Source organism: Battus philenor, unplaced genomic scaffold, assembly GCF_028537555.1.
Source record: "Battus philenor isolate CCGP_79_NKW_IND1 unplaced genomic scaffold, ilBatPhil1.0.hap1 SCAF_1, whole genome shotgun sequence".
Lineage (NCBI taxonomy): Eukaryota > Metazoa > Arthropoda > Insecta > Lepidoptera > Papilionidae > Battus > Battus philenor.
Genome location: NW_027181661.1, coordinates 13,923,543 through 13,936,531, shown reverse-complemented (window position 1 = coordinate 13,936,531; position 12,989 = coordinate 13,923,543). Strand labels below are relative to the sequence as shown.

At 32.7% G+C, this 12,989-nt stretch overlaps 1 protein-coding gene across 5 annotated transcripts in view; it reads right to left on the bottom strand.

Moving 5' to 3' along the window:
• trio (trio Rho guanine nucleotide exchange factor) overlaps positions 1–12,989 on the bottom strand; it is a 119,762-nt gene that overhangs the window by 53,128 nt on the left and 53,645 nt on the right. For all 5 annotated transcript variants that reach the window (XM_068763544.1, XM_068763559.1, XM_068763568.1 and 2 more), the window contains one exon: positions 2,853–3,114. In XM_068763544.1, coding sequence (XP_068619645.1) covers positions 2,853–3,114 — 262 coding nt within the window. The remainder of the gene's footprint in view (positions 1–2,852; positions 3,115–12,989) is intronic.

The window sequence follows — 12,989 nt, the reverse complement described above, 5'->3', positions numbered from 1 at the left end:
ACTTGGACGTCTGGTTCTTCTCTCCTTTAAAATTAAAGACGGGACATAGACAACGAGGTTTTGACTAGAAATTGGCGGCAAAAAAATTGGAAATATTAGTTTATTTAGATAAGTATTAGATGATAGAGTGCACAAATGCCAATAGATAATAGATAGCACACACGCGAGTAAGTAAAGGAGTTTTAAAAATGGCAATAAACGAGTAGCAATATAATAGAAAGTAAGAAAAATAAACGAAAAGTGTAATCAAAGACATCTATTTAATAAAAGATTGCACTTACTAAATAGAATAAAACAAGCTAGGAATTAGAAATGTAATAGTCTATTTATTTTATTATTTTCATTTAAGGAATGAACGAAAAGAACAAAAAAACTGGAAATGTTAAACTGACCGACATTAAAACGCTAATATATAAAAGATCGGTGTAATTAGAAGTAATAAATAGAATGATAAGTATTACTATAAGGATATTGTAAAGCAGGAAAGATATTTTTTTTAAACTAAAGTGCTGAAAAACTTATTTCCCTTATATAAAAGGCGTTCGAAAGGACAGAAACCGACTAAAAAAAAGCAAATTTTTTTTTGTTTTTTTAGGTGCTTCATTATAATTATTAAAAAGGATTATTAATTGTATGTTGTATTTCATTCAAAGAGCTTCTTAAAGCGGTAGTTTTATATTAATTTTATTCATTTGCTTGTCCTGGGTTAACATGAAAAGAGAACAGCAAAATGTAAAAGTTTTGTTTTAGCCCCTGAGAATTTACAAATCACTATTACTGCCAATTAATCGCAGTGTACACGCATTCATAATTAATTTACGATGCAATTTGATGTGTACGGTTATTAATATACATTTTCAATTTACTGCGTTCAAAGAGCTTTAAACGGAATCAAAAACGAGCACGTAAATTCAATGGAAGATTGGTTTATCGATTAGTTGATATCGTTCCATCAGGAGTAATATTAAAAGTGCATTTTAACTCATGTAACACTGTTAATTTTTCGTCGCCCCGCACATTTGAGCAGTGGTCGTAATAATTAAGGGGAAAATCATTGTGCTTTTAAGTTTATATTGATTACATTTTAATTGAGTTATACCGGAGCAACGAAGTTACGTGATCAGTTTTTAATAGCATAAACTGACGAGATGAGCGTTTTGCTTACCTTTTGCTATATTAAATTTCATGCACCATATGTTATAATAAGTAGAGTGGATCATACAAGACATTAGACACATTTAATGTCGTGTTTTTTGTAATATTTAGTTAACACATACATCTAAAATCACGCATCATATTTTAAATCATTATGTATAACCTTTCACTAGATAAAATGATGTAATAACCTAAACCGTAAACTGACCTGCCTTAATTCATATTTTTTACGAAATATTTATTGTTCACTTTACACAATGTCTATGTAAATGGCATATTACCCACATAATAACGTTGCCAGAATACGTGACGGACATTAGACAATTCCAAATATACAACAGTAGTCACGCAAATTAATGTTAGTCCGCTCAGCCAAATCCTCTTAATTACTAAAACGAAATTAATTCAAATTGTAGGTATGGAAAAGGGGATTGACTATATTATATTTGTGCATAAATAAATCGAATTAATTTGACGGGATATCTCCCTCACGTAGTCGCTAACGTGTAGGCGCGTCACTTGACGAATATAATTGATGACTGTCATATTAAGTTTTGCATGTAGTAAAATAAATGGTGCAAAAGGTATCCACTTTTGGTTTTGACGGTGAAAATTTTTAATAAAAAAATATGTTGATAGTACATTCTAATATTCTTCGTATCTTTACATTAAATGCAAAGTAAGTAAAATAAAACAGATAGTTTAAAATTTTACTAATTGCAAATTAAAAAAATAGAAACCTTACTAAATAAATATTATATGTTAAACCTGTGCTATAAAACTTTATATAAACCGGTTTAATAACACTCTTGTTATTTTGATACTTAACTTCAGCCTCCTTGACAATGTTTTCCACACGAGAATGCAACTTGTCGATAAGTAAGACTAAGACATTTGCCGAGCTCTCTAGATTAATGATGCCATTGCCGCCAGAGTCGAAAACTTTACTAGACTGTGGTTTCTGTGACTTGAAAACGTAGTACAGGCCAGGCCATTGAAATAATAATCAAGAGATGGGTGATAGTATATTACCCTCAACAAAAATTGTCGAATTTCTAAAACATAATGATTATCCTTGACGTTATGAAAAAATTAAAATGGTAAAAGCGTGAAAAGATTGGGATAATAATTATTGGCATTCAGCTTCTCGACGCTTTTTCGAACCTAAAATTATATCTTAGCTACCTTCAACAAGTGAAAGGTAAGTAACAATACCAAAAAAATATAATATTTCTGAAAATATAAATCTCGACTTATGAATCTTTGTAAGTTTAGTATGCGTGGAAAGATTTAATATTTCAAGTTGCGAAATATTTCTTTTATAATATTTTTTTTTCATAACAAAGATAAGCAAATGTTAACATGTTGCAAATTTATTTCAGAGTTCGATTTTATTATAAAAAACCTAGACATAACATATTCTAATTTATCGCGTTCCTCTATACTTATTTGAAAAAGTTTAACCGATTTTCGAGGGATATAATGCACAACAACAGGTAATATATCTAGCTATCTATCTAGCGATATTCAGTCTTCATAAAAATATTTATCAAGTTTTAAAATTAAATGTTTACAGCACAGGGAATAATGATGTACATGATAACAGAAATATTGACATAAAAGTGTACTATTTAATATCAAATAATATGACGGTGATTTTTTAATGAGATGAATACGAAAAATGATTTATAACTTACCGAGAACCTCATCGCACGGCTGGCTGAGAGGGCGACGTGAAGGCGACGTCTTTTGTTGCGTGTGAAGCTGAGGCTGCGGCTTGAGCACCTGTGCAGGCACGGCACCCTCCTGAGGTGGTTCGCCGCACGCGCGCACAATCCACCAGTCATTGCGGCCCTGCCACGCTTCTACTACCTCCACTTGTTGCCCTTTGCTAACCGACAGTTCCCCGTTTGAGGTTGCTGTATGCTCGGCAACCACCCATGTCATTTCAGGTACAGCCTGTAAACAAACAACTTATTAATTATCACATAAGAGTACCTAGAGCAACATTTGTGGTGGGTGTACCAATAATTGTTAATGTGTTTTAAAAAATCAGTAAATCTATTTAAGTATATATTTTTTTTTTAAGAATTCACAAGGTATTTCTACAGTCGAACTTGTAGATGTGCATGTGAAACACAAAATACTTAAAGTTTTTTTCAACAGATTGCAATAATAATTGAATTATAACAATTGCCCTCTTTATAATGATGAAGTTTGCAGTTGTAATAATAGCTCTTTGATAATAAGGGACCTCTTTGTTACCCCACGGTGCCTCTACGATATTTTTTGATAAGGAAGTTCCCAAACGTAAGATAGTTACGCCGCTGTTTCTACAAATGCCTTAAATTTGACGCCTGCCTTCGTAATTGAGATAATACGACCACTTATATATATTAAGGATTCTAATAACTACATTTCTTTCTCATCGCGTAAAACAACTACAGAGAAAAAGTCTTCATCATTTTTAAGTTTAGCCAAAAAGAGGACATCAGTGTTTATTATTAAAGGTTAATCCTTTTTTAATAATTTATACAATAATAATGGATAATTTTGATCCGTTACCATTTCGGGATCGACGTCAACGAAACGGGCAGATAGATAAACAAATTTAGCAATACATGATAAGATATTGATAAGCCAACGCGTTGAAACACACAAACACCCACACACACAAGCAGAAATGTAGGTGCTTCATTTGCATTACAGAAAAAGAGGAGAAAATTTAACCTCACTAAAAAAAACTTATCCTTGAGTGAAAATATGGGCAACAAGGAGTTCAAACACCCGCTGCCCGCTAGCCCCCCGATAGAGTAGATATCTACATTGTTAGCCCCAAGCCTTAGGCCGCAGAATTATGCAATTTAAATGTTTTACAGTGGTAACCATTTCGCGAAAACTGGCGTTTAATCTGAGGATGGCATTGCGAAGTAAGGACAAGTTCGAAAAATCCATTCAGTTAAAAATCGAAAGCATTGAATATTACTAAGGCCTTGTTTATTTAATTACACTCGTTTTTATACAAGATTTTTAAAAAAGACGATTTAATTATTCTGAATAAAAAAAATAGAAAATCAAAATCAATAAATTACGAAAAAAATAAAAAGCTCAAAACATTGCAATTTTAATTTAGTTTAAAAATAGTTGATGATCAAGGTTACTAAATATTTTAAAAAGACTTTAGTAACCTAAACACTAATAAATACAACTTAATACTGTGACAGTCAAGAACAAGAGCAAATATGGAAATAACAATTGTAAATGTAAAAAATTAAAGGTACAGACGTTAAGCTCTGTGGCAAATAGACTTAAATAAATGTTGTGCAATATGTAACATTTTAGTTACACAATATGTTCATAGTATCAAAGGGCTCAACTTATTATATAATATATAACTATTACCGCAAATTATTCAGGCCAATCAAATTCAGTTTTCAGTTTTCTATCAATTTAATCATACGTGTAATAATTAAAAACAAATATTACACCAGTTGCACTAACTCAAACAATAACTACCTTGTGAGCATTATTAGGTTTCATAACAATTTTAATCCTTAGATTTAAAACAAAACAAAATTAATCCTTTTGTTAGCTAATTCCCTGGAATTCTATCTCATGATATTCTAATCAGTTTCTCGCATTACAAACATCAACTCTGTACTTCCGTTATTAAATGAATAATTTTTGTTACACAAGGTTCCCAGTATTTTAATCGCTTATTAATATGAAGGTAACAGATTGTGTTTTTTAACAACTTTTTGTCTACACTACACTATGTTAGTAACAATTGTAAGTAAACTTTACATAAAACCTTTTATTTCATTAGCCGTGTTCTATATCTTACTTTTACTTTTACTTTACTGTACTTTTACTGTACGTTTAGGCAAAGATTTCGAAAATTTTGAAACCATGGCAGAGCTCTTTACTAATCATAACGTGAAAAACTTCATAGTTTTCCCATTATTGGCAATTACATCATATATAAGAATATTGAGATATAAGGTGACACAGACAGTAATCAGTCAATGGATGAATTTCCGAATCAATAATTACAGATATCTAAGATAACCGTGTAGTTGTAACTACACGGTTATCTTTGCTCTATTATAAGAAGAGAAAACATACTCTTAAAATTTAAAGAATATAACGATGTTAAATAACATCACACAAAAACGCGGAAAGAGAAATATTGGGAAGGTACTTGTATATTATAACACTTTTTTGTCTGATACAAGGTGCTTAACTACAGGTTTTTCATGTACGTACACATGATATCTTTTACTTGTTGCTATATATGGATGGTGATGGATAAGGGCTTGGTTGTGTTACTTTGGTTAAATTGATAATTGATATAAGGTATATATGTTTAGAGAAACTAAAGGAAATTTAAAAACTATAACTATTCTATCATCAACACATGATACTGTTTTAATTTAGAAATCATATTCTCTAAGCTAAAAATCTAGTACGTAACCCTTTATCATGTACTTTTCTTAATTCGTCTATCATTTATTTTATTACATTTTTATCTAACATAATGTAATGTACGCTCAATGCGAATAACGTATCTTCTATCTCATGCAACTCTGCTAACAAATCATTAACATATTTCACCTATAATTTCAAAGTTCGGATTTCGTTAGCACTAATTTCATAGAGGAGCTTTTAAATTTGTCTTGGATTTTAAGAATAACAGAATAAATAACAAGAGGCAAATCCGTCAAAAGATCTTTCTCAAAGTCTTAAAGATGCAAATTTAATTTCATATTGACAATTTTTGTAGACTACGACATACGGAAATCCTGCTCATCGTGGTTAGGATCTGGTTGGTGTATGACTTCGTCTGTCGAGTCATCTGTATATGTCACATCGTTATATGTGATGTCAGCGTTAGAATCGTCATTCAACGCATCAAAGTGTACGTTATTCGGATGGTAGTATTCCGGTTCATACTAATGGTATGAGAGATAGAGTAGTCATCCTACGGTGGGCATTCGTGTACTGAATGTAATGTGTGTAATGCGTGCCTCTAGATTTTAAACAGTTAGTAGGTGGTGGTAGGTTGCTCGACTTGAATTAATCATGACCTGTCATCGAAGTGTGGGGTAAGACTGTGTGTAAAATGCTGTATGGTATAGGCTTTGAGCATAAATTTTGTGAGTCGTTGTTCGTGGGTTTTAATCGAAATACGTTACTTTGGGGATGATAATTTTGTGGCAAAGCACGGAATATTTATTGGATACTTGTGGGCTTACGGAACGGGTTGATTTTGTAAAGATTAAATCTAAATGGATGCGGACAAAATGAATGACGAGTAAGCCAATCAAGTGAGCGAACTTGAAAAGCTTGAGAACGAGTTAGAGATGTGTAGTTTATAGGTGGTGTGGGGATTTTGTACTTGGTAGATTTTGGAGGTTTGCGCAGTTCACGTATGTATATGACGTTAACCTCTTCTTGGACATACTCAAGAGCCCTCACGATTGAACACGGTTGCAAGCACCTTATTCGAGATCTTATGGGTTCCTTCACTCCTCAAAGACCTGCATGGTTACTTTTTTATGCAGTAATCTCTTGGCTTCAATAGTGGTCTTGACTATTTCGTGTAATGTAATGTACACGAGACTGCTGAATATGGTTTGACATTGAACGTAAAATTCTTAGGGAGATTTGTTACCTTGCGTCGGTATAGAGGGGTTATTATATAAAGAAGTTTCGACTAATTGATAGCCAATGTTATTTATTAATGCTGTTCGTATACTAGCCAAACTTTTAGGTACACCATTTGAATGATGGTAGACTCAGCGGTTATTGTTATTTTATTTAAGATGCTGTTTAGTAAGCACTAATATGGTAATTCATTGCCAAGAGTTGTGTTCATATAGCCAGTAACTATCTCGTTACAAATGTCAATAAATTGCGACATGGCATTAGGGTTGCATATAAGATCTCCGGGTCTATAAACATATTTATATCTAAATTTGAATTTTTATTTAAATCTAACCCATTCCATCAAGCCTGCTGCGATGCAGATTCTCGGAGATTACCTGAGGATCTAGGGTGAAAATTTTTGGGCAACGGGGAATTGACTTAGGGCTAAAAGGTAAAGCAACACGAGAACGATTCTAGTGTACTTACAAAAATTGTCATCACTGATTTTTTTTTTTCGCGAATCGATGCTAGAATTCTTCTTTGGGCTGTAGCTGATTCGTTCTTGACCACTCGCTGACGGGACTAGAGAGTCGCCCGGGCGAACACTCCCACCTATTTTTGAAGCTTCAAACGGTTGCGAAACGTCCCGCGAGTATACTCCTACCGACTGCGACAATTACGATCGCGACAGATTCTTTATTGTAAGAGTAATTTACAAAATAAACTAATATGCTAAATAATCTAACTGTCGATTGCGAATTGTGAAGATTGAATATCTTCGTTATTATCTCCCTTCTTTATGACAATACGTCAATTTGGGTTGCATCAGAAGTTAACGCCTTGCGTCCCCATGTCTTAATGTAGGGACCGGGTTGCATGGCACGTTAATGTTACGTGCGTTATATTACATATGTATCGTATAAGGAATCTACTAAAGATTCCTTATACGATACATATGTAATATTCTCAATAATAATGAACCATTCCGAAGTAAAGAGCAACGAAAAGTAAATAATCCACAGTAATTTTAAGTATTTTAATTATCATAGGGTGTTTCGTTGCGCGGTATTGCAATGTTTTTAATAATCGAGTACTGTAGCAAATATAATTTTTTTTAAATGTGGATTCTCAAATTTCATCAATATTATTAAATAAATTCTTTTAAATAACATCTTTTTCAGTTCGTCGCGACCTTTATTTTATTAAATTTTATGCTGATAATGCTATTTATTTTGAAATGAGCGTTAAACTTACCGAGGAGGTGTTCATAAGTGACGATGTTACACATCCAATAAATGAATACACTTTAGAGTTGTTTCTGTTCATACATAAGGTAACAATCAGATGAAATATGATTATCAATAGGCTCCTTATGAAGTGAACAGAACCTCAACTTTTTGCTTTTATTAATTTATTTTAATACTTAGTTAATGCAATAATTATAAACCTATTGTTTGCAAGATTTCAATAAAATCTATTGGTGAAAGCTTGATTCTCCATGTGATGGGCTATTGCTCAATTTTTTTGTTAAAATATCTTTAAAGCGTGTTTTTATTTTAGATACTAGTGACTCAAGTCTTTTGTGTCATTAAACATTTTGTAGTTGTTGCCCTGGCTATATATTACGTGGCAATACCGCCGGTGTCGTTGTATAATTTATGCAAAGCGAGCCCGGCGGGACTAAAACTTCGAAGCCAAGTGTGACAGTGTAGCTGTCAATATATGTACATATGAAAAAAAATACAATATTAATGTAATTGGATAGACGAAGTAGTAGTAGTTGAATAGCTTTTAGTATTCATCGTCTATCCTTGTATACCTGAATGTGGCGGACTCGACTAAATGTTTTGTGAATGCGTTTGCTTACATTAGTTTTGTAATAGTGAGAGAATATTCGGTTTATTTACATAGTAAATCCGTTTATAGTTTCTGTAATGTTTTAATAACTGATAAACGCTTTTATACTAAGAAGTGCTGCCGAGTTTTACTTATTTTTTAGGGGCGCGTAAATTCTTCAAAGTTGAAATATTTAATTATTTGTACTTCATTCTTACCCCTCTAAGTTTTGTGTAAAAAATCAAAGTAAACATTTCGTTTATTCTTAAAAGCAAATAAAATTAAATTTAAAACTTATGGTGTAATAAAAGAAATGTAAGGGTTACCCAAATTGATTTTTTATCTTTTCAAATTTTAATTTTTTTGGGTTTTATGATTAATTTTCTATCTAATCGATATCTACTCAAGCGGCATTACGTGTTCCTATGTCCTCTCACACAAACGTCCTGGTATGTACCAATAGTAACAATCATTACTTCTTAATATGTAATGTATAATCTTCTTAATATTAGATTAATAAACAATATTCTCAGATTAAATACAATAGAAACTCTTTACAGCTCTATTGAAAAACATCATCTTGCAACTATGACGTAACATCGAAATTTGCGTTTTGTTCTTGAAACAGATATTAACTGCTCAGTTCTTCGGAGGCATTGGCATGTGTTTACACAAAAAGATTACCAGTTCAGGGACGAGTACACAAGGCCGTACGTAAACATTGAACATGAAATTTACCCCGACTTACGAGTTCATACAATTTTATAGAATAGAAAAAAAAGTGATACACCGTACCCGAATTGAATGGATATGTAAATGAGGATATCCAATTAAAAGATTAGTCACTACTGGTTGGTTAAAAGAGAATCGTTACCAATATATATATAATATAACCAATTTGTGGAAACTTGAAAATTACTTATGAATGCCACATATTTTGCAGCGTAATAATATAGCAAACATAATTGAAATACATCATTTAAGTGTTAAATTTCATCGTGAAAATATAAGAGATGTTTGTAACACCTTTACTTGATTTAATATCGCTTTTGTTTATTCAATAGATAGTATAAAAGAGTATAAAGAGAAATTAATAAATTAAATTGTATTATAAAATGTATATAGGTTTTTAAATTGTGATATTTAATTTGGAAAAGTAATTAGAGTTCACGATATAAAATACTGCACACATTATTTTTATAATAAATATGGTGAGTGGAGTATAATTGTATTGTTTCAAACGTAATATTTCATTCACACGCTCTTACTTTAAACCGTTAAATGAGCATCCGCCCGTTTGAATGTTCTTTCACTCTACTTAACACAAGAGTGTTTCCTCGCTAAGCGATATAAACGTACAGGGAATCTAATCGGCGGGAAAAATTCTTGAAAAAATGTCAATGGTTGTAACCCTAGTCTAACGAACATTCGTTAACGAATTCTTGAAACGATAAAAAGAGTTACTTCCATTAATTAAAAACAAGATAAAACCGTTTTACTATTATTTAATAAGAATTGATCTATAAATTAAATTAAATAATAATAAAAATTAAGTAAAAAGATTTTTATTTATATTTTGAAATGATGGTAATAAATAAATACAATATTAAAAATACAAATTCTGGGAACGAGCTTCATAAATTTGTGATCATTGTGTAATATTGAGTAAAGAAAAAAACAATTTGCATTCATAAATTCCGTGGGCAAAATCTCTATGCGCAGAACTTTCAAGCGCGTTATGTAATCCAATAAAATTAACAATGAAAAAATGCTCAAAGCTATTACTACATTGGATAAATCCAATGAATCGTTCAACGGACTATTATTATCAGTCGTATCCTAAGCGGGTGGTGGACCTTGAGTAGATATTTCTATCGCCAACTGTTGGGAACGCCGGTTGTGATTGACGCACTAAATAACATCCATAGGAATCTCGCGCATATTGTTTTAGACAAACTAAACCGTCCACAAATCGCCGCACCTGCTACATTTAGCATGAGTTTTGGTCTAAAATAATTATGATCAAAATATTTTCAGCTTTGGGATAGACGTTAGGTGGTTTTTATTTATGAACGTTGAACTTGAAATTAATATTGTTTTGAATACAATTACCGTACAGCGTGTTTATGTTTACGCCAGCGCTACACAAATTGCGAAGTGTTCGTTCAGTTTTTTTAAAAACCGAATACTAAACGGGCATAATCTATTTCACACCAAAGTAATCTAAAATGGCAGCTAAAGTTATAACAATCGGGGCATTTCACTAGTTTTTAACGTTACTGTCATATTCGAATTATGATTGAATCATTAAAACATATTTTTCAAAAACAAAAAAAAATACACCGTCTGCTATATAAGCGTCTATTCATTTTTATAACATTTTTTGTGGCACTACACAATTATAACCGACAATTAAATCATCTGTGAAGTTTTCCTTCATTAGTCACTTTTAAACGTCACTAAACACATTTGTCAACAAATGATAAAAACAGATCGGGGCTAATAACGAAGCTCGCGTAGTCGATGGTGAAAGGGCTATTCGAATACCGGGTAGGTTGGGGGGAGGGGGCGAAGAGTGCAGATGCATAGATGTGCAAGCGCATTGCAATCACCTGTCGCTGGCGGTTGCCTTTGAGTAAGCGAGCGTGAAAAGAGCTCGGCGTGTCGATAGTGTGTTGGCGGGAGAGAGCCGCATGCGGTGCTGTGATGGAGCTCTGTCTGAACCACGGTAGAGAAATTTTGCGACGGCTCTTGTGGAGGTTAGGGGGCGCGGGCCCCGTAGGGGGCGGGGTGGTGCCCATCGGCACGTGCGCCGCGCGCGTCAGAGGAGTCACCGCGTCGTCCGGAGTGGAGCGCGGCGCTTTGGCCACTGCCGCCGCGCGCCGCACCTCCCTAACCTAAGCGTTCCTTCCTCGCTCACTACGCAGCCTCCGTATCGAGCTACACTTCCCAAATTTACTCCGCAAAGATTACCACCGTAAGGCACGTGTGGTCGGCCAAGGCGAAGGACATCGAGGTACCCTCACAGATATTCCGCGCAAGTGACTAGTCAACGTCCGCAACAAATAGAGTCTATAATTTTGTGTTCATGAGTTTTATACAACGCATTGAAAGTAATTTATATGTTTTTAAAATCTGCTTTGAAAAAAAAATGTATTAACTACTTATTTCTACTACAATATAAAAAGTAATTTAAAAAAATAGCTCGACATGTTTTAACATTTTTTAATTAAATCATTATAGGGAATTATTGTGTACGTGTTCTTTGAAAAACATATATGTGTTGTAATATTTTATTGTAACTCTTTGTAAACTACATCTTATAAATTTTTCCTATGTACGTAGCCGTGATTCCCGAAAAATGAAGCTTTGTATATGGCACGATAGGAATTGTCAGAAAAATATTAAAGAAATAAAACATGAGAAAAATGTAATAAACTAAGATTACAAAAAAATTTTACCTCTAATTTGATAATCGAAGCTATGAAAATTTATTAAAATATGTTATAATTTTCGCAATAATGTGAACGTTTAATGTATATTAAATAGCACGTTAATTTACTGTAATGTAATTGAGTTCGAAATGATTAATCTTAAGGTTATCAGTGATTTTCTTTTTTAAACTTTGACTGTAGGCAAAACAAAGCTTATAACGACATCAGCACAAAGTCATATAATACATAACAAAATAATATAGTTTGAGTGAAAATACAGTGTTACTGCAAGTCGAACTGAACCATGAGAGAAATCACTCAATGTGATTGACAATAGCTCAATTACATACCACAAACTCAAACCTTGCTTGCACCGCCACAGCTTTCAATACGTGTCAAAGTAGTTAACGGAATGCCAGTAACATGTTTAAATTGTTTGGACCGTCCGTTTGATGTCTTATAGAACGATGGTTTTGTAATTAAACGTCTATAGAGGTGCAACCGCGACAGCCAGAATCATTAATTAACACACGTGTACATTTCCTTTCTCAATCGGGGATATTAGTTTGGCTGTATAATCATACAAATTGTAAATTGGAGCTAGAGATAAGGCTTTTTATATACATAAATAATCGATGTTGAATGTTTTGATACGGGACATATGTATCATTTTATGGACAATTTTATATAAATTGATAGAGAAAATACATAATTTCTGTTTCAAAAATTTATCAGATAAACGGCCTTAAATATTTTTCTTGTCACTAATTTTTTTTTTACAAAAACAACTGATCTGTGTAATTGCTTCTGTACACAGGCGTGTACTACCCAAGCTCGTATACTCATCCAAGAAAATACACAAAAATAAAGTTAAATTTACTTAATTCATTACATGATTATTTTATAATAAGAATA